The sequence below is a fragment of the Pelodiscus sinensis genome, chromosome 4 (assembly GCF_049634645.1).
Source record: "Pelodiscus sinensis isolate JC-2024 chromosome 4, ASM4963464v1, whole genome shotgun sequence".
NCBI lineage: Eukaryota > Metazoa > Chordata > Testudines > Trionychidae > Pelodiscus > Pelodiscus sinensis.
The window spans coordinates 91624290-91647009 of record NC_134714.1 but is presented as its reverse complement, the minus strand read 5'-3'; the positions used below and the strand labels follow the sequence as shown (position 1 = coordinate 91647009).

Here is a 22720-nt window from a genome sequence, read left to right as displayed (position 1 = left end):
CCAACCCTTCACCCACCATATTTCCCCAGCTGCCTCTGCCCCATGCAAGGCTGTGTTCTTGGGACTGGGAGCCATCAGAGCCCCCACTGCTTCTGTCCCCCCTCTCCCCACCTCCAAGGATGCCGACTCCCAATCCGTGCCTCAGTGGGGCTCAAACAGCATAACCCAACTCCTTCGATAGCCTGCAAAAGGCTGGCTTACTATGCAAAATCATTAATTTGAGCAATTTTATCTACTTGCTATCACTGTATAACACTTTTAGAAGGTAGTACTGCAGTCCCCCATGAGCATCAATACAATAGCAATGCTATATAAACCAATGGGAATTGTATATATGGGAAACCTGCTGGTTTAGTTATTTTCTTATTTGCATTAAGAGTTTAACTCTGCTCTTTTCTGGGGGAGATATCTTTTTACTTGAAAGAGTCTTGCCTGAGAAACAATTGAGTGAAAATTGAAAGTTTGGTCTTTATTTTGTACAACTGACATTTTCTTTGTTCTTCTTATGCAAGAGAATACAGAATATGCTCAGCAGTTAATTTGACTTTTATTAAAAATAGTTACTATATACAGAATCTATAATGTATTGAGTTCAGAAGACTGAGGGGTACATACCTCCATTATAATTATGAAAGCCATTTTGGCAGCAAGAATATGCCAAAACTGCATAGTGTGTAAATATTGCTTCTCGTGGCCTGGTGGATTTCGATAGTCTCTGTACCTGTTAGATATAAACAAATGTAAAGGTGAAATATCACCTTCAATAAGAGACTGACTACAAGCTCAGTGACATTTACATGCAAATACAGCTGTCATTTAAGAAACCTTTTGATCTTGTTCTAAAATGTTCTGTTTTCTTTTTCTGGAAGAAGTTGGCTCTCATAACTTGCATCTATCTCCAGTTTGCTCAGAACCCTCATTCACAACAGCATACGATGACTGAAGATGTGTGAGAAATGAAATGTTTATGTGGATTACTACTACATTCAGATAGTGAATGCCAAAAAGCACAATTGAAACTAATTAAATCGTATCATTGTAGATAGATATATCGAATAGATCAAGTGCTCAATAGGTGAGCAGATGTATATGTGTGGCTGGGATTAATACGTATTGCAAAATAAAAAAACTGGAGCTTTACTCTGAGTTATGATCTATCTGTAATAGATTTGTTTTGCACCACATAATATGTTTCCCCTTTGTCATGGATGTCTCAAATTTCTTCTCCAATGCACAGTTCCTTCACTATGAACAAATTCATGCTTTTTCACCAATACACTGAACTCTTGTGAACAAAAAATTCCTCTGCATTAAGGTAAAGATTATGCCCGTGATTCTCAACCTAAGATCCAATCAGAATAGAGCTGTGGCCTATGTGACATCCTCAGGGCCATATGTGACATCCTGAAGTTAATATTAGATACGTCCCACATTACACATTGTGGGCTGCATATGCAACCCACTATGGTAAACCAATTGAGAACCACTGGTCTATGCTAATGAACACAACTAAAAATATGTCTCAATAAATGCATACGGATATTGGCCCTTCTGTATAAATTGTCGAACAACTTGGCAAAGACAGCCAGAAGAAGAGAATACCAGTCATTTAAAAAACACGGGACACCATCATGACAATACTGCACTCAAGAAACTTGTGGTGTGTCAGGTCTTCATTCTTTGGATATTTTTTTGCTATGGCTTGGGGGACACCCTTATCCCATCAGAAGAGCTGTGCATGGGACTTCTTATACTGTATAAAATGATCATTCGATACAAAGCCCAGGAAAACTAAGGCAGGATCCTTCAGTCTCAAATTGTATGGTTAAAGGAGAACTCTAAAATCAACTGCTGACCTAAACCATCAAAGAGCTAATCCACAAAGGGATCTGACACACCATGTACATGGGTGACTGATTCTTTCATGAATTACACAACATTAAGCAAGAAGTCAAAAAGGATAAGACCCCTGGCTGTGCAAAACTGCACAGGAGAAATCAGACAAGAGCTCCAGGCCTACCTACTAACATATATCTATCTATATATTTTAGAAATGTGTAGCTGTCTGCCTGTCTATCAGTCTGTGAGTCTGTTCAAGAACTCCTAAACAGTAAGAGCTAGGACACCAGATTTAGTATGCAGCTTCCTCTTACCCTAACTTAAAGCAAGATCAGGGTTTGGCTGTGCCTAAAAAATGGGTTCCTTAGATTGTCAGATACCTTCAGATCTATTTCCAGAAACTACCAAAGTGGCTTTAAATCATACACTCTTAGGCTAGGTCTACACTGTATTGCTGTTTTTCGGAAAAAGCTATGCAAATTGCACTCCACAGTTTGCATAGCTTTTTCCGGGACAGGCTTTTCCACCATTTGGCCCTGGATGCGGCGGAGTTTTTCCAGGATACTGGAGGTATCCCGGAAAACCCCACCAGTCTAGATATATCCTTAGCCTCTCCTATTACTTGCTTTCTATGCTACACTCTTTTTCATGCCCTTGCATTTGTTAGTTACACCAAGATGAACTCCCTTTGACTCAAATGAAAACATATTGTTATTTTTGGTGGCTAATGGGGTCACCTAAATCATTTTCCTAAGGAAGCTAGATCCTGTAGTAGTCTGACATTAAAGAAGTAGGCTCATCTATTTTCTAATAGGGATGTTAAAATGCATGTAATGATAACCAAGTAACAGCTGAAAACTTTCAGAGGTTATATGTGGGTCGGCAGCCTGAGCTGATGTGCACCAAGAGCCAGCCTGTGCTGCTGCCTCAAAGATAGCAGCATGGGGCAGCAGACAGCTCCCCGGGAGCCAGACAAGGAGCTGTGTGTAGCCATTTGGGTAATCGATAGACTCATGCTTATCGATTACCCAGTTAAATGGCTACAATCTTGCATCCTTATCTTCTAATTCATTAAATCTCAACTATCTACTTGGAAAACTACCTATAAAACATAGAGAATTATATTTTTAATCACCACAAACCTGCATGTGAGAAAGTTCTCTGGATTATTTTCAGGTGTTTTGTTTGCTGGAAAATCAGAGATTTGGAACACGGATAGACTGTTGTTAATGTATCCAGACATGGGTGAATCTCCATTTGTAGAATAGGCATAGTAGTAAACTAAACGAGGGATCATATCGGATGTGAAGGCTACAATAAAGGCCTGGAAAAAAAAGAAACAGAACTTGAGATAAGCTGCATCAGCTGTGACTTAAGTGTCTTGCTTAAATATTTTCCTTTAAAATGAAATATCAGATTCTGTTTGGCAGTCCAATGTGAAGTTGGAACACTAGATGTGGCAGCTTATTTGTTTCCAGTTTATTAAAAGAATATTTAGCCACTGCTGCTATCTGGACATCCAGAAGCAGTTGAGCATCTAACTGAACATATAGATTGCAAATCTTATTAACCATTCAACTGAAGGTATGAAATCCCTTTAGCCAACTCCTGTGGATTCCCATAGACAATTAGTACAGCCAATGCCTTATTGGGACTGAGTTCAGTAAACCAACCCACATCCCACCCCAATCTAGCCAGACACTGGGAAAGCCAAGTGAAAAAACAACCTGACTCCAGTTAAATAGAAATAGAGAGCTGCATGTCACCAACACCCTTGTAGCATTGCAACTAAAATGGTGGTGTTTTATCCATAATGAGCAGGTTCCATACAGAATGTAGAAGCTGTGTCTCATTCTACAAATCCTGGAAATATAAAGAATCATAAGAAAATTGACTTAGCAGAGTTTACTTACATTAGTGACAACAGACAAGATGGCCATTCCATTTAGAATTTCTTGCCAAACTCCTATGCTGTGGGCTTTGGCAGCAACAGGCCTCCTGAATTGAGTGGTAAGCTTCCAGGAATCTACTCGAATCTCCAAGATATTATTCATCAGAGCAAGAAGGGGAGCCAGTGGAAAAGAGGCCACAAACAGAGTAATAAATCCAAACTGAATGACTGCATGGGAAGAAGGGAAATGAACAACAGTTATTTGGAACTCAAGGGAAATTACCTTTAAGTTCACAGTTCATGCTATTGAAATACCAGAGCATTCGAGATAACCCTACCAAGTGAAAATCAACTCCAGTGGAATGTATTCATATAATCAATTTTCTGAATTATTACACAGTGCTAATAAAAGTTCAGTATCCAAGTACTTACACGAAAGAAAAGCATTTGTGTGTTTATAACTGAAAGACTCTGCAGTTTGGAGAAGAGATTGACTACACAAAGCAGTAAAGTTTGATTGACCAGACTTTGACTGATGCAAGACTTTACTTGCTGGCTCTTGAACTTGCTGGCTCTCTAATTTAGGCAATTATTTTAGAGACCAACCTCTTAACTTTTAATTAATTTTAAATGTATTCTGAAACAAATTCTTAGGTTCTCCCCTTGTGATCTGTTCTTCATGGGTTTATTGAAAGTTCAATACATATATATTTAGTGGCGCTGGTAAATCTTAGTATAAATTAAAAAATAACTAACTCTATACATAAATAATCACTTTTGCTATCACCAAAATGAAACCACCTCTGGTGTGGCATGTTGCAGTTCTTTCAGTTGTGCCAAAACAACCTCACAATAATTTAGGTATAGGAAATGAAAGGAATACTATTGGGAGTACTTCCTATCTACTGGCTAACCGGTAAGCCTCACCCTGAAAGTTCCAGTTAACTGGTAAGGGCTGGAGCAGACTCCTGCCCACCCTGGACAGGGGGCTGCTCCAGCCATGCGGGGCCCACCACTGGCAAGTGTTGCTCTGGCTGGCCAGATCAGCCCCTTTATCTGGTGCAGGCCAGCTTTCCACTCCCAGGGAGGTTTTGCTACAGGCTCTTATATATAAGTTTTATACCACAGAGCCTGCAGCGCATGTAACCATGTAATCGCTAGGATTTTTAGCGGTTATGCTATTACACTTTTTACTACTTTTTACATCCCTGCTATCTACTTAAAGCCACAGGAGAATGTAAAACAACATAAAATTTGTCCAAGGCACTGACAGTAACTGTTCCAAAAGATTTGCCATAAGATCACTAACAACCACATGTGGCCAGGACTTTAATTTCCCACCACAGCCAAAAACCAGAATCTCCAGTCACTACTGATCAATGAACCATGCTGGAACAAAGAAAGACATCTGTACATCTTCACCACCAGCAGCAGCTACAACAACAGCTATTTTTACCTTGCAAGACTCCCATCCAAGTACTGATGTAGTCTGACCATGGCTGGCATGTGAAATTTGACAAGATCACAGCCCAAGGTGAAATGGGTACATGACATGAATGTAGATAAGTACTCTAAACAAGATTTATATGCACAGTTTAGAAGTAACATTAAGAGCTATGCCACCAGGCAACCCTTTCAACAAATTCTGTCCTTTCTATTTGACAAATATTGACTTTTCTCATTTTTTTCTGGATTTTGCCTGGGTTTAATTTCTGTTTCTTTAGTTACTTAGCTGTTTACAATCTGTTTCGGCAGTCACCTTGACATGACTTTAGAAATAGTGGCAGTTGGTTAGCTCATGCTCCCTCTGCTGGTCAGTGGAGTAATGTCAGAATACAAATCAGTGCTGACACAAAACACAGTGGATACTCTGATCCATATTGAAGATCTCATATCTGCAGTGCAGATTTTTACAGCATACTTGGCACTCTTCCCATAGGCAGAGATTCCACTGACATCAGTTCAAGTTACACCTTGGAAGAATAGCATAATATGCACTAGAAAGCTGCAGTGTGGATAAGATCCACCATCCAACAGAGAGAAACAATTCTTGGATATATAATATTATGAACAAGAACTCTGCACAATACATTATTATTATGAATAATAATAATAATAATAAATAATATAAAGGCAGCTCCATTTATTAGGATGACCTATTTAATTCCTTGTATCAGTGAATTTTATGCTGTTTACAATACTTATCAGAAAAAGCCAACCTCCAACCCAACTGGAAAGCTCTGTTCTAACAGCCATTGTAACATTTCTTATCCTCATTTCAAAGTTGTGCTTTCAGCTCACCCATTTCTAGATATTCATAGAATAGCCCCAAGACTCCAAAGCTCTGCAGATCACGATCCTGCTCCCAGCGACTATATAAATTTTCTGGATTACATCTGGCTTTCCTGCGTCCCCACCAATTCCAAATCCAGCTGTGGGTTGGGGGGATGGAGGGAATGGGAACACCAAAAGAAGGGGGAATACAAATCATGATTAGAGACTACATTATACTGTATAGATTGATTCATAAGCACTTCTTTAACCAAAGTAAACCAACTCTTCACTCCCATATTGAACAGCTTTTACAAACATCTCATACAAAAGCCAAAAAACTTCTAAAAATTTGATTTACTTTTCAGCTCTTATGCAGTTAATTTACTTTCAGCACTTCTCTCAGTTTGGCCAGTGAAATGATGCTACTCCTCACCTTAATTTTAGCTATCTACAACTAGAGTAGCTCAATATAAGGCATCACTTACGGTACAATGGCCTCTTGTATATTTCCCCAAATCTGTTTCCCGGCCATAACTATGGTGAGCTGAGTCGTCAATTCAATCAGGCAGCCTGCAGGATCACACTGAGCAGAAAGAAGTGGAGGGAGGGGAAGGGACAATAATGCAAGTTACTAAGTTGGCCTTCACCTGAATAAAATGCAATTTAATATAAGACAGTTCTTAAAGTGCTCAAGAAAAAATAATTTGCACTTCAGCTCCCAGATAAAAATTCACCTTCAGGGAAACAGTCTGAAAAGTCTACACTGTGTTGTATGTGTGTCCAAAAAGGAAACGTGCCACATAAAACATTTGAAAATTGAAATAGATCATGTTAAAGACAAAGTTACTCAACAGAGTTTATACTGGCCTCTGTGGGTATGTCCACACTGCAGTTGGGAGTGTGCTTTCCAGTCTAGGGAGACAGATTACCGCTGGCTCTGCTCAAACTAGCAAACCTAAAATAGCAGTGTTGATGTAGCTGCATGGGCACTGGCTTGGGCTAGCACACTGAGATTGGACCTAGGGGGTCAAGTATGGGCAGCTTGCCTGAGCCATTGCCCATACAGCAATGTCCACACTATTATTTTGAGAATGTTAGATTGGACAGACCTAATACAGACATACTCCATATGGGTAGATGTGGATGGAGCACAAGCAGTCTTCCAATTTCCTCCAGTGACTGTCCCTGTCTGCCCATGGAGACCAGTGAGATGCCAACATGCTACTATTTCAAAAGCACTGAACTCTTGCATCTCCCATTCACACCAGAAAGTGCTGGATGTATTTAGCACTTAGATTTTGGCCCTTGTGAGGTGTGCTCCCTGTAAGCCATGCCCTTGTGAAGCCATTCAAATACCACCCAGCTGATTAGCACAGCACCCACAGCCAGCTGCATGTGTTTCTGTTGGTGGTGCATATCTGCACATGCAATGGTGAATATAAAAATGTATTTTGCACATGGATAGAAAAAATTCACACATAAATGGAAAAGATGAGAAGGAACACTGCTTGTGACTCTAAAATTTCTGCTCTTCATCAGTCTGACCATGAGAATTTTACTTGTCCAGAAAACATCTAGAAGATTTCAGTCTCTTAACTTGGCTTTAACATAGCTGCCCTTTGTTGCCTCCAGCTTTTTTCTCCTTGCCCTCTAGACAACACTTATTGCCTTCACATAGCTTCTCAGGGAGTCATGCATAAATATGCAGAACTTTTAGAAGTATCTTACATCCAGCAGAAGATCAGTCTTCTTTGATGCTAACCTCAGTGTTCAAAATGCTGGTGGAAATACCTTCATGTCAATGAGCATTTCTGTTTACCCTGATTTTAGTGTGCCCAGAGGAGCATCGTTCTCATCCACATACAGTAGTCTTAGAGCTAGAGGTCCCACTAAACATAACCAGTACATCACTGAGATAAGGAAGATGCCCATCAATGATTTATAAAAAGAACCTTGTGCCTAGGGAAAGGAAGTCCCCAGGTCCTCAGATGTTTAAGGACAGACAATTCTCATGGTAGCCCTGATAAAAAGAAGAAATTTTAAAGACTATATCCTTGGCAAACAGCAGGGGCCAAATCCTGAGAGTTGCTAAATACAACCAGAGCCAGAAAGAAATTTAGGCACCTAACTGCTGCTTTAGGTATATAAATCTAACAACTGGATCTTCCAATGCCTCACTCAGATGCCTCCTAATCCTGTAGACAGCTAAACTCCCTTGGTAACTACATTTTCACATGTAATGTCTCAGTGGCTAGCAAACTTTTTCTGGTGGACATGGGCAATACTGTTCAACTCCTGACTTTGCCAAGCTGTTCAGAGCCCAGCTCATGGCTAAACTCCTACAGCCTCTTGAAATTAGCCATTTCCCCCAAATATTTCACCTGCCTGGCCTGCTCTGGTAGGCAGGCTTAAAGGTCACTATAGTCCACACCTGTCATATGAGGCCCTGTACAAAATACAGCTGTAATAGATATGGGCATACCTTATGGAATTACGTTTAATTCCTTTTGGATCCTTCGGGAACCTTTTTTGGGTCAGGGTCCGCTGACCCACAGAAAAAGCAGTCGGGGCTGCCCACAAGTGATAAAACAAAATCCATCACTGACAGGGCCCCTGACGGAGAAGGACAAAGACACTCCCCGCACTCCCCTCATGCACCAGAACCTAGGGGGCCCAGGCTAGCAGATTTTGTGTGCTCCAGCCCCTTGCTGGGGAAGCTAGAGCACCAGTACTAGCTTCCCAATGCTGGGGAGGGAGCCATGAGCCTTGGGGACTGGATCCAGACCCTAAGCCTTAGGTTCCGCACCCTGCTTTATACTGAAAATGCAATCTGCATATTATTGTATAGAACTTCTTTTAGAGGAAAGCACAATTAATGAAATCTCTGGAAGATACTAGGAACATGCAAGGACTTTTTGGGACAGCGTGAAGTGGATTTTCTAAGAAATACTTAGGTATGAATCTGAGGAGCTGTCCCGGATTGAAGTGTCAGCTTCATTAGAAGAGGTTTTAGAACAAATAGAAAAACTTAATGTTAACAAATCTCCGGGACCGGATGGCATTCATCCAAGGGTTCTAAAAGAGCTCAGATGGGAAATTGCTGAGCTATTATCTGTAGTTTGTAACCTATCCTTTAAATCGGCTTCCGTACCTAATGACTGGAAGGTAGCCAACGTGACACCAATATTTAAAAAGGGCTCTAGAGGCGATCCTAGCAATTACAGACCAGTAAGTCTAACTTCAGTACCGGGCAAATTAGTCAAAACAATAGTAAAGAATAAAATTGTGAAGCATGTAGAAGAATATAATTTGTTGGACAAAAGTTAACATGGTTTCTGTAAAGGGAAATCCTGTCTTACTAATCTGTTAGAGTTCTTTGAAGGGGTTAACAAACATGCGGACAAGGGGGATCCAGTAGATATAGTATACTTAGATTTTCAGAAAGCCTTTGACAAAGTCCCTCACCAAAGGCTCTTGTGTAAATTACATGGCCATGGGATAAGAGGGAAGGCCCTTTCTTGGATTGAGAACTGGTTAAAAGACAGGAAACAAAGGGTAGGAATAAATGGTAAATTTTCAGATTGGAGAGGGGTAACTTGTGGTGTACCCCAAGGGTCAGTCCTGGGACCAATCCTTTTCAACTTATTCATAAATGATCTGGAGAAAGGAGTAAGCAGTGAGGTAGTAAAGTTTGCGGATGATACCAAACTGTTTAGGATAGTCAAGACAGAAGCAGACTGTGAGGGACTCCAAAAAGATCACACCAAACTGAGTGACTGGGCAACAAAATGGCAAATGAAATTTAATGTGGATAAGTGTAAAGTAATGCACATCGGGAAAAATAACCCCAACTATACGTACAGTATGATGGGGGCTAATTTGGCTACGACAAATCAGGAAAGAGATCTTGGAGTTATCGTGGACAGTTCTCTGAAAACTTCCACACAGTGTGCAGCGGCGGTCAAAAAGGCAAATAGGATGCTAGGAATTATTAGGAAAGGGATAGAAAATAAGACCCAGAATATCTTACTGCCCCTGTATAAAACTATGGTATGCCCACATCTTGAATACTGTGTACAGATGTGGTCTCCTCACCTCAAAAAAGATATTTTGGCCTTGGAAAGGGTTCAGAAAGGGCAACTAAAATGATTTTGGAACGGGTTTGGAACGGGTCCCATATAAGGAGAGGTTAAAGTGACTGGGACTTTTCAGTTTAGAAAAGAGGAGACTGAGGGGGGATATGATAGAGGTCTATAAAATCATGAGTGGTGTGGAGAGGGCCGATAAAGAAAAGCTATTTATTAGTTCCCTAAATAAAAGAACTAGAGGACACCAAATGAAATTAATGGGTAGCAGGTTTAAAACTAATAAAAGAAAGTTATTTTTCACACAGCGTGTAGTCAACCTGTGGAACTCCTTGCCAGAGGAGGCTGTGAAGGCTAGTACTATAATAGAGTTTAAACAGAAGCTAGATAATTTCATGGAGGTTAGGTCCATAAAAGGCTATTAGCCACGGGATAAAATGGTGTCCTTGGCCTCTGTCTGTCAGAGGCTGGAGAGGGATGGCAGGAGACAAATCGCTTGATCGTTGTCTTCAGTCCACCCTCTCTGGGGCACGTGGTGCTGGCCACTGTCGGTAGACAGGATACTGGGCTAGATGGACCTTTGGTCTGACCCAGTACGGCCGTTCTTATGTTATTTGCATTCCTCTCACCCCCATCTCAAATCCATCCTTTTGAAACTGCACTTTGAGAAGAGATTCAGTGGCTAGTTACTTAGTCATGATCTCTTCAAAGAGCCATACTGGATAAATCAAATGCTCTTAGTCTTGAGGGCTCTTATTCAAAGGGTATGATGAACTTGAAATCACAGGAAAGCCCCAGGTTGAAGGACTGCTCCTGCCAGAGTCCAGGTTACAGTTGGGGTGATCTCTGGTAAGCCATTAGCATGGATGTAGGTTTATGCTGTCTTTAATATGTTTTCTTTATTCTGCTTTTACCCTTAAGAATATGTGCTTGCTTAGAGGAAAAAGAAAGCCTGTGTGGTAACTTACAACTGTGGTAATTATATTGTGTACAGTCTCTGAGAAGAGAATGAACATGATATCTGCTTAGGCAGACTGCCTTTTGATCTCTTCACCCTGGAAATACCCTAGTTGGGAGGGAGAAAGAGACACATCTCTCCCCAAGAACAGCAATGACTAGGAAGACCAAAAACAGGAACCGTGGCTGGACCACTGAGTTAAAGTACAGGTGCAGCTGTCCCTAACTGTGACAACAGCCAAGAAGGTGGTCATGGTGCCATCGTTAGCATTATACCTTACCTCTCTAATCCAATGCTTAGGGAACTCAGGCTGGATATGAGAGACCTGGTTAAAATCCCAATCTTACCCAACTGAGAGTAAGGTCCTGAACCCAGGTCTCCCATCTCCCAGTGAGTGGCGCACAATAATCTATATGGTAGTTTGGGCCAGGGCTCGCTCAATCTCTCCTGTTGAAACGATTTCACATTGTATAAAAATGTAAATAGTCATCAGGGCAGGGGTTGGAAGAATGTGCTAATTACTAAGCTACAGAGTTATTCTGACTCTCTCTCTGGTCCAGTGTGTCGGATGTTCTAGCCACTGGGTATTGGGCTACTGGGCATAAAGGGGCTGCCACCATCGCCATCACTTTCTGGCAAGCAAGTGTTGAGCTGGCTTAGGAACCTAACTCCAGGAGAGGGTTCAGAGCTGTGAACCCCAAGCAGAGATAAGCATTTTCCCCTAACACCTAGCTCCCTTTGAGGAACAGGCCACACTTCCCCACTCTATTTCCTATTGGGTAACTTAGGCATCTCCCCTCTCAGCTTGCTGGCTTCTATGAACCCATTCTTAACTACCTAACTCTCCCCTTCCACTGTATAGGAAGCCTCAGCAGCTAATTTAGGACCATGGATTCCACTAAGTGGCAGAGTGCCTAAATGCTGTGTTGCCACACTGACCCTAAAAGGAATTAGCTCTAACTCCTCACTTGTACCTGAGCTAGATTTGGTGTACGGAAGCAGAAGTGGTGGGGTCCCTAAGTAGCTTTCTGCTATCACCTCTCTGATTCTGGGAACAGTAAAGGAATGGTTCAGTTCCTAATGTCAGTTTAGAGCAGCAACTGGACACTAATTACAAGCACCTTCTCACATCTAGAAAACTTCTGGCATCAATGAGATTGAGGTGGTTGTGAAGTTCTGGCTAACTATATTTATTATACAGCCTGCTCCTAAAGTTCAGAGGAATCCATACCTCTTCATTTCTCAAGCTGCCAAACATGTATGTGTAATTGCTAGGGTTTCCCACAAATTTCCCTTTGAAGAAAGCCACATAGAAGCAGGACGAGTAGTAGTTGACAAACTGGAACAGGAACATCTTCATAGTGAGTCTGTTCTCATACTCCAGGTGAGTTCTTGGGATTTCTGTGAAACCAAAAATAAATATTTTAAAATTTCCTTTACGTTTAACATTTCCTGTACATTTTAAAATGTTTTTTTACAGTAAACATTTTAAAATTCCAGACATGCAGCTTCATAAATGTCTGTCATCCTCAGCAATCGAAAATCTCAAGAGAAAAGAGTTGGCATTCCTGTTAGGCAGTATATCTTCTTTCCACAGCCCAGTTCCTTGAGTAGAGAGGGAAATGGGACTCACTCTAGAAATGCTAATCAAATCAGACTTCTCCCTCTTTACATAGCATATGTCTAAACTACATGGCTCCGTCGACGGAGCCATGTAAACTAGTTTACCCTTCATAGGCAAAGAAGCAGGGATTTAAATAATCCCCACTTCATTAAAATAAACATGGCCGCCGCACTGTGCCAACAATCAGTTGATCCGGCACTGCGCGGTAGTCTAGACGCGGATCAGTCAGCTGGGGAAGCCTTTGCCGACCGATCCACATCTAGACTACAGCACTGTGCCGGATCAGCTGATCGCCAGCACAGCGTGGCGGCCATGTTTATTTTAATGAAGCGGGGATTATTTAAATCCCCGCTTCTTTGCCTATGCCGGGTAAACTAGTTTACACGGCTCCGTCGATGGAGCCATGTAGTCTAGACATACCCATACTGACTATTGTCATGAGCTCCACCTTCATTCCTTAGAGCAGCATTTCCCAAACTTTTGGTTGTGCCCTCACAGGGTAAGAGAGTTTCCATCTTGGCAGTAAAATAGAAATGTCACATAGGATATGTCTACACTTGCACCCTAGTGCGATCTAGGGATGCAAATGTAGGCATTCGAAATAGTCAATGAAGCGGGGATTTAAATATCCCGCGCTTCATTAGCATGATCTCGCCGGCATGTTACTCTGATCAACAGCTGATCAACAATCAAATTCAAACCAAACCCCTTAGTTCGAACTAACATTACTCCTCAGGAACTAACGTTACTCCTCCAAGGGGTTAGGTTCGAACTAACGCGTCCCAGCGCGCACTTTCACTTTTGAAATAGCTGGTGATCGGAGTAACGCGCCGGCGAGATCATGCTAATGAAGCGCAGGATATTTAAATCCCTGCTTCATTGACTATTTCAAATGCCTACATTTGCATTCCTAGTTCAAACTAGGGTGCAAGTGTAGACATACCCATAGAGACTATCTCTTGTGGTCTGAAAGAGACCCACGTGTTGCCGTTTTATAGGGCCGAATCTTCATAAGTACTGGGCTCTCATAACTTTTCAGTGGTAGTTTTAGGTGCTCAGCACCTCTTAAAGCAAGGCTGACAGTGGGTGAGAGAGCAAGGAGGATTCCCACTTGTTAGGAAGATAGATGAACCAAACAGATAATATGCTGGTGTAAACACTAAAAGGATGCTACTGAGGACTCTGTTCCTCTCATAATCATGTTTTCCATCATATTTACTTTTCCCAATAGTGGAAATCACTAATCTCACCATTGGTAAAAATGAACTGTAAAATATCATTGGATAAATGACCATTCTGAGCAGAAGGAGAGAGAAAACTAATCCACAAGAACTCAGATTGGCTAGCAGTGGGCAGAATCTCCCTGCAGACACACTGGACTAAGCTTGCTTCAGCAAAGAGGTACTTTGCTCCTCCCTGCATGAATGTTGCTGAGATTAGATTGGCCTGACAATTTCTGGAGTTCATGAACAGCTTGCAAGTAATTGGACAGTTAAAAACAGGCGAGTCACAATAGGGACAAATTTGGAAATGCCTGTCTTAGAGCTACTGAAATGACATATTTTGCATTTGGGTTCAAATTTTGCTCTCAAACTTTGACTCCAATGATAATTAAATCTGTGCATTTTAGAGTAAAATTTGGCCTATTTAATATAATTTAGGAATGGAGGTGGTAAAAGACATTCTAGATATAGTCAATGTTTTATACTCCTGTCTTTCACTATAGCTTCAATGCAGCCGAGTGCAGATTCTCTTCATAACATTAGATGGCAGCAGCCACACAAAAGTGAAGAAGTTGATAATCTTTTTTGATTTTAGCTGATCATCACAAAAGTGTGAGCTAATTTACAGAGGTCAACGGTATATTACAAACATGGAATTAGTCCTTAACATTAATGTGTAGACACAAAATGTGCAAACATAAAAAAAAGATTGAGCTTTCATGCACATATTAGTGGGGTTTGGCAGGACTCAATCTGAAGATGAAAAAACAAATTAAATAGGAATCATTTTCTCTTATAGGCATATGATTATTTTAGTAGTTATAAAAGTTAAGAGCCAATCAAATTTAGCCCAGAGACATAAGCAACACAGGGCTACAGTTCTAGATGAGGTTTTCATGGCCCAGTTTTGCTCACATTGAAGCAAAGTGCAAAATTTGCATTGTGATTTCATTTCATTATAAATAGCGAGTAGGTAAGCTCCAAGTATGAAAACCCAGGCAGCAGGAAAGTGAGCTGAGCTCTCATAGTGCACAGTCCAGTCCACAGTGTGATACTGACACTTTTCAAGAGAGAACCCTTCCTATCCTTAAATACAGGAATGCAATGCCAGGATAAAGACCCTCTGAATACTTTACTATTCATTTCACCAACTAACATGTGAGCGGACAGTAATTTTTCAGTTAGTTTGTTAAAATGGAACATTCTACAACATATGTATTCTTTGTATAATTCAAAGAAACTCCAGAAACGGAATAATAAGCCAGGTTGCTCCCTCTTAGGAAAAATACACATAGAAGGCTCTGGGAGAGGAAATTTCTACAAGGCCTCATTATGCAAATAACCACATACACTACCATGTTGGCAATGGGCCTCCAGCAACATCCTTCAGTTCCTGGGCAGTGTGGCTGTACTGGAGATACACTATCAGGGACCACTCCCTTACCCCCCACCTGCTTCCGCCCTCAGTCTGTCTAATCTCTGCTCCCTCCCCGGCATGCACACAGGATCCACAGGTTGCAGTACTGTGGCCAGGGGCAGATGACCGTTTTGCGGGGCCCCGGGCAGCATAATTCTGCGGGGCCCCCCCTTTGCCACGGCGCATGCGCAGTAACGCCATGCGCATGCGCAGCGGCGCCACAGCGCATACGCGGGGCTTTCTGAAGCGCGGGGCCCGGGGCGGCCGCCCCGTTCGCCCTGCCCTATATCCGCCCCTGACTGTGGCAGCTTTCCACATACTATCCCTTTTCATGAGGGAGATCCAGTTGTAAAAATCTGTCTGAAGCAATTGCACGTAACAAAATTAAGTTAAGGAGCATGCATGTTTAACTGTATAATTGTCCTACTTGATGTAGAAAACAGAGCTCCATTTTTACAATCACAGTTAATTCATATTCAGGATTTCTAAAGGAAATTCTGCTCAATCAAGCTGGCTTGATCTTGCTTTGAAGAGTTCAATGTTATATACAATTCTATTTTTTAAAATTAGACTTCAGAATAGGGATGTAAAATCATGCTTAATTGATTAAAAGTGGGGGGAGGGAGGGGTGGAAGGGCCATTCTACCGCCTACTAGTATCGGGCTAAAACAGCCCCACCGTAGGCAGGGAGTGCTCCAGGCCGGCTGATTCTGGCCCCCATGGCTCCCAGCCCCCCATGAGGGGACTGATGTGGGGGGCCCAATAGGGCTGCAGCAGCCCTCCCACCTGCAGATGAGCCGTGGGAGGGGGACTGTTTCCAGGTACGGGGTAACCATTACCCGGTAAGCATCACCAATTAAGGTTGATGCTTACCAGGTAACCACTTAAACAGTTACCCGTAAACATTCCTGCTTCAGAACACAATGACTGACTTAATGTCAGGATAATTTCAGCACGTGCAGACACTATAAAAAAGACACACAACAAGACACAGCCATTATGACAATAGCAATTCAGATACAAGTGAAATAGCAAAACTTTGTGCAGCATAGGGATAGTTACAAGACTCACCATAAACCTATAGCACTTGGGCACAACGGGAATTGTGTGAGAGCAAAGAAAGCAATATCAGACCCTTATAGACAGATTCTAGTTTTACCAACTCCATTATGGAACAGAATATCTCCCTGGCAATTAGGACCTCTTGCAAGTTGCCTACCCATATCAGTGATCCAGACCGCTATTTTCTCATATAAGAAATTCAGTATCATGATGATGACAAAGTTCAGGCATGATGCGGTGACTGAGGTTGCCAACTGAGGGGTCAGTAATCCACGGATGGGTTGCAGAGTTTGTGTAGTCTCCATGATTTGGGCAAAGGAAGCATAGACTGCAAGACGGTATGCTATCACAGCTGTCATACTAGCTATGATCAGAGAAATCTAAAGAGAGGAGAGAGATTTAAAGTAAATTTACATTACAACACAATTACAGGCATGCACTTTAAGAGCAGAAATTCATTGGATCATGCGTTAACTTTTTTTTCTTTTGGCTCTGAGTCCAGGAGCACTGCTATGCAAAGTATAGAGATGAAATATCAGTGTTTATTAGTTATATAAACCACCAAATATGTTTTATCAGCATAGATATTTGACAATCTAATATTTCTATTCAAAATACATGTGTGGGAAGACATTGGACCATACACTCAGAGATGGTCCAATGTTCTGTGTCTTTATAGCATCTATTGCAACTGGCTACTCCAGGATCAGAGCTACTAGGTGCATGGTAATACAAATAAGTTATAATTATAACAGTAATCTGTAGTCCATCTCCCTGAAAAGCATCCATCTATCTATTTAACATTGCATTTGATTTTAGCAAAAAAATCCCTTATTATTTTTACACATAATAATCCATGCAGTTGTCCGCATTCAAACAGATTATTTTCAAAGATATATGGGTTATACTAAAGTGTAAGCATGGGTGGCATTTTGCCCTAATCTAGCAAAACACACCAAATCATTATTGATAGAAGCTCAAGATCCTTACCTTATCCATTAAATTATAATGTACTCTGAATGACAGCAGGAAACATGCAGGATAATATTAATAGGGAGATCTAAACAACTCTGTAATAAATGTTAATGGGATAGTGACTATCAGTGATTGTAATACATGTTAAAGGGATGATTAAAAAAGATGCTCACCCAGAACAACACTGTAGTTCCTGAGATGCAGAACCGTACAGTCTGTCTAGTTAGAGGCAAATAAGGCTCCACCTCCTGCAACAGTCAAGCAAGCACAGCACAGTTCACAATCCACATACATATTTCTACTCCAAGCAGCACACAATGCCTAGAACAGCTGTGTGAAAGCAAACATCCTAGGAAAGCCATTTTTAATCCCCTTCGTGCTGACGAACGTACACTCCATAGTCTGTACATGGTAAGAAAAGTCAGAAGTGAAGTATCAATTATAAAGCCAATAACTAGGAAGAATACTTTATACAAAATCAGTCACCATGCCTGAAGGACGATTGTGTTTGGTATCTCCAATTATCAGTATTTGATTTTGAGCACGAGAATTACTACTATAGTGCTAGCTCAGTTGTAATGCAGCTCTGGCTATAAAATTTCATGTCTGTTTTCAGTATTTTTCATGTCAAGGATTCTTACAATAAATGTTTACTTGGATGTACAAAGTTGTTCCACACAGCCACAAAGCATTTTACTCCACTCCTTCAAGGCTTTATTTCCAATGAAGAAATGGATACATTTATTAGTGGGCAATCTAACTGCTCTATCATGCAGCTATCTCTTACCCAAAAGATTATTCCCATATAGCACAAGAACAGTTTCCCATTTTCATGTAAAGTCCTCTTTTTAGCAATCATTTCTAATTCCTAAAATATCAGATCAGATAGATTAACAAAGACTAATTCTAAGGGCAGAGAAATTTATATAGCATGTATAATCTGATAATGATGGGTATTTAGGCCTGGTCTGCACTGAAAAATTAACATTGCCAGAACTCGGACCCACAGCAGACAATTAGCTTGATAACCACATTTTAACATTTTTACTCTGGGCTGCCCTCTCACAAGCACCTATGGCACCCTCTGGGATGCCCCCCTCCTTTCAAGATTTATAATGGGGTATATAGTACAAATCATGGTAAGGCCATGGGCTGTGAATTTTTGTTTACTGCCTGTGGCCTGTCCATGACTTTTATTAAAAATACCTGTAACTAAAATGTAGTCTTACGTTTAATCACTGAGACAAAGTAGATTCTTGTTTTGATATAAGGTGATATTGGACTTAAACATTTTTTCAGACTACTTTATTTCTGTTACATAAAATCACAAATGTTAGCCCTAATACTGCTCTCTGTTACACTGGTGTAACAGAGTAATTTTATTGATTCCGTGAACTTATCCTAGTATAACTGGAAAAAGCATTTTCTTTTGTGTCAATTATATAGTATCTGTTATTTTAACTGAAGTGTTCATAATTGAGACAAACAACATTATTTAGCCCAGCTGAAGACCAAATCGCCCACAAAGATACAATTTGTATTTGAAGTATACAGTGCTGTACTTTTATGGGTGAGAGATCTGACTGGCTCAAATGTACTTACAATATACTTTTATCAATGAATGAATAATTCTGAGCACTCTTGCAGCTTGACTGGCATAAGTTATATTCAGTGATTATATACAATAGGCGGCTTCCTCCTTAACAGAATTATAAATACAACTAAAGTTAATGTGAAATATACACAGATATTCAAGGATTTATATAAGACCCTAATGTGCATTTCAAGCAAGTATTTCTGACAAAGGAGACATAATTTTGTTTCAGGAATGACAATATTAGGCTATCTGAAACAGTTTCCTACTTAAACTAATTTGAGATACCGATGCTATGTAGTGATCGAGCTTTAAAATTTCTGGGCCAAATTTTCCTTTATTTGCACATACACTAACATCAGTGGAAGAAGAATTTGACTTGCTGTGAACTAGTTCAGTATTTTCACCATCAAATATTAATGATAACTGCAGAAATAGCAAACAATGTGAAGATTACATTCTCACAATGGGTACATTCTGCGTTAGTATATCCATATCCAAAGGTCAAAGGTCTTGAATTACTGCAAGTAGTGATGAGAAATTGATTTTACAACTGAAGCAAAGCTAGCTCTGCAAATTCAGTGAACTATATATACATTGCCTTTTCAGTTTGCAGAATTAATCTGTTTGAAACCTATGTCCCTTCACATGTTCAGTATCACACATTACATAATGAAAGAAAATGAAGCTGCAGTGTTCCCAACTAGTATTGTTTTCTAAGGCTGATCACTGACAGTGATTGCTACAAAAGCCTGCAGCACAAAAGCCTTTGAAAACCTGCAAAGATAACAAATGCTCTGTCATAAAGAAAAGGATCACAAGGTAATTGAGCTTTTAATGGCAACTGTGATATGAGCCCAAAGAAAAAATAACAGCTGTGGATTGACTTCTTGTTCTATCTTGTAAATGTTGTACTGGATTTTCACATGTCAGATAAGAAAACACATTGATGGCCAACTCCTGATCTCCTGTACGAAGACAGAATAAATAATTTTTCACAGGGAAAATTGCTTTTGGGGTCAATGGAATCCTTTTTCTTAGCCCAGTGGTACCAACAAGTATGCCTCAGATATGCTGCAACTGTAAACCTGCCCAAATTTAACCATATAAGCATTTGTGATTGCTTCACCCTCCATGACCCAACACTTGGATTTTAGACTGGTGGAAGTACATAATCAGTGCCCATGAGTCATGCCCTTACTTCCCTGTTCAAAACCCACTGCTCTCTGTAATGGATAGGGAAGCAGCAGCACAAAGAGTTATGTGATTTTTCCAATGGCCTTTCCCCCTTACATAGTAGAACCACAGTGGTTCCAATGCTTTATGGCTACTGTGAAGCTGTGCAAGAAGGAAAAGCATTTAGCCTCAGCTGTTCCTCTCTAATTGTTTTTAATTACTGGATCAAACTAGTTACTTGCCTGAAATGTGTTCTCTTGATCAATCTAAAACCAAGACCTCCAGAGAGCTACAGAAATGGCCTGTGATCAAGCAGTCATGTTGCTTGATGTTCAGATATTTATTTCACTATTGGAATGCACATTGCATCGAGGCATAAAAGTAATAATGGTGCCATTGCATAAGTAGAAAAACTCTGTGAGAAAAAGATCAATGTATATTTCTCCTAAAAATAAGGAGGCATGAAGGGAAGGGCTGTGTTATTCACATAATGGTATGCTATTTTAACAGGAATGGCTAAATTGAAGTTTTTCCTCCAAAAACGTGCTACTTTCATGTGTCTACTTGCATGACTAGTTAAAAGAAATTATGTAAAACATAGTTCCTGGGACAAGAATGATGGAAGCTATTTCAGAATACATGAAGGATCTATGATCTATCCCAAAGGCCTGCAAATTTACTCCTGCTTTAAAAATTTGAGAATGAAACACTAATAAGCACATCCCAAATTAGTCTGCATCCCAAATTAAACTTCAGACTAAGATCATGGGTCTCTACAATGTTTACCTTCCCAGTACTTAACTCCTCTCACAAACAAGATGCAGAAAACATGGCTAGTTGATAGCTAAACTTGTGTTATTTGTCTTGCACAGGGCTGGTGGGGGTTTTTCTGCAAAGAAGACAACAAACGTGTTCTTGAATATAGAAAAATTAAAGTTGTGCTTTAATTGGAAACAGACAGGAGGGATGCTTCAGTTTCTGCTATATCATCACTTTTGTACTCAGCATTCCCTTAAGAAAACAAAAACATTGCTGCACATAAATCCCAAAACGAGTATGACTTTTGCTATCTCTGTGCCGCAGACTTTTCCTCATCTATGCTTAGGGCTTTACCATTGCTTTGCAGTTTTCCTTATCACAAAGATGGCAAACATCTGTTGACTGGTCATTTCTCTTTAGCTATATAGCATGTGTGTGTACATACATATGAGATATTACATTTATGAGAAGAGTAAAAATTTCAATACTCACTATGTAGTTACAAGAAAATAATAAACACCACAAGTTTCAGAGTTAGATTCAGCACTACCTTAAACCTGGTGGCTACGTCTAGATTGAGCATTCTTGCGCAAGAAGATATGCAAATCTGTATACCCAATGAGCTGCCATTTTTGCGCAAAGGGCTTTTGCGTGAGAAGGAACAGTCTACACTTCTCCTTCTTGTGCAAAACCCCCCTCTTGCGCAAGAGCCATTCTGCCGCTTATTTTCAGGGCAGGGATCCCCTGTTTTCCCCTGTATCTACACTGCTCCTTCTCATGCAAAATCCCTTTGCACAAAATGGTGGCTCATTAGGTATGCAAATGAGGCACAGCAATATTCATCATTGCACCTCATTTGCATATCTTCTTGCACAAGAATGTGCAATCTAGACATAGCCAGTGTATTTCTATTGTGTTCAGTGAGGTTTCATGGGCTTCAGGCCAAGGCTCCCTGTAAGCTGTGCACCTGCACAGCTGCCCAGCCCTTTTGAGCCCTTCACAAAGGTTCAGAGCTCCCTGTGCAGGGCAGGGGGCTCAGCTGATTGCCTGGGGAAGGGGCACTTGCCCTCTCATTGAGGAGGAGCAGAAGCAGCAGCAGCTGTTGCTGCTGCCTGCTATAAATGGAGAAGCTGACTCCAGCCTTTACTATGGGCATGCCCCAGTACCCCACTCTTATGGAGGGTCTGTACTCACTGAGTGTGAGTGAGTGAGTGAGTGAGTGAGTTCTCCAATTAGGAATGCAAGAAATACTTGGAGGAGCATGTTACACAGATTGTGGTGGAGCCGGATGAACTGCCAGCTGAAGCAGTGCTTCATTGCCTGCCACCATTGAACTTCTGTGCTTCATTGCCTGCCACCAGCCATGTGGAAAAAGCTGGATAAGTTACAGGTGCTCCAGATTGGGTCATTTTCTCTGCTTTGCTCCCAAATCCTCCCCTGACTTGTGAAGTGCTAACAGGAGAGTAGCCTTCCTTTCCCTCTCCCTACCCCGCCCACCTTCCTGCTTCCCAACTAGCCCCTTGTTGGGGAATTGGTTGAATGAAAATATTTGGTAAGAATTTTGGCGGGGGAGAGAAAGAACTCCATGTTGTGAAGAGATATTTTGAGATGAAATGCAGGACTTCAGATAAAAGAGTAGTATGATTGTGAAGCTATGTATTTCCTTGGGAACAGTAGAAGCTGGAGCCTCCGGTAAATCTGTTCTGTAGATATCTTAGGCAGTTAAGGGAATGGGGAGAGGAGGGACTTCATTTTTTTGTACCATAATAATTCCTTTGGAAAGTACCTGAGGGGAAGCAGGCTGGATGGAGTGGGTGTGTGCCAGGACATTTGCATTATTACA

At 40.9% G+C, this 22720-nt stretch overlaps 1 protein-coding gene across 6 annotated transcripts in view; it reads right to left on the bottom strand.

Annotated features, from left to right (window-relative positions):
* The window catches only part of ANO5 (anoctamin 5), a 114031-nt gene that overhangs the window by 5481 nt on the left and 85830 nt on the right, over positions 1 to 22720 (bottom strand). For all 6 annotated transcript variants that reach the window (XM_075927744.1, XM_075927746.1, XM_075927745.1 and 3 more), the window contains 8 exons: positions 17522 to 17596; positions 16531 to 16753; positions 12279 to 12448; positions 6490 to 6587; positions 6032 to 6162; positions 3753 to 3958; positions 2982 to 3163; positions 616 to 721 (listed from right to left, as the gene is read on the bottom strand). In XM_075927744.1, coding sequence (XP_075783859.1) covers positions 616 to 721; positions 2982 to 3163; positions 3753 to 3958; positions 6032 to 6162; positions 6490 to 6587; positions 12279 to 12448; positions 16531 to 16753; positions 17522 to 17596 — 1191 coding nt within the window. The remainder of the gene's footprint in view (positions 1 to 615; positions 722 to 2981; positions 3164 to 3752; positions 3959 to 6031; positions 6163 to 6489; positions 6588 to 12278; positions 12449 to 16530; positions 16754 to 17521; positions 17597 to 22720) is intronic.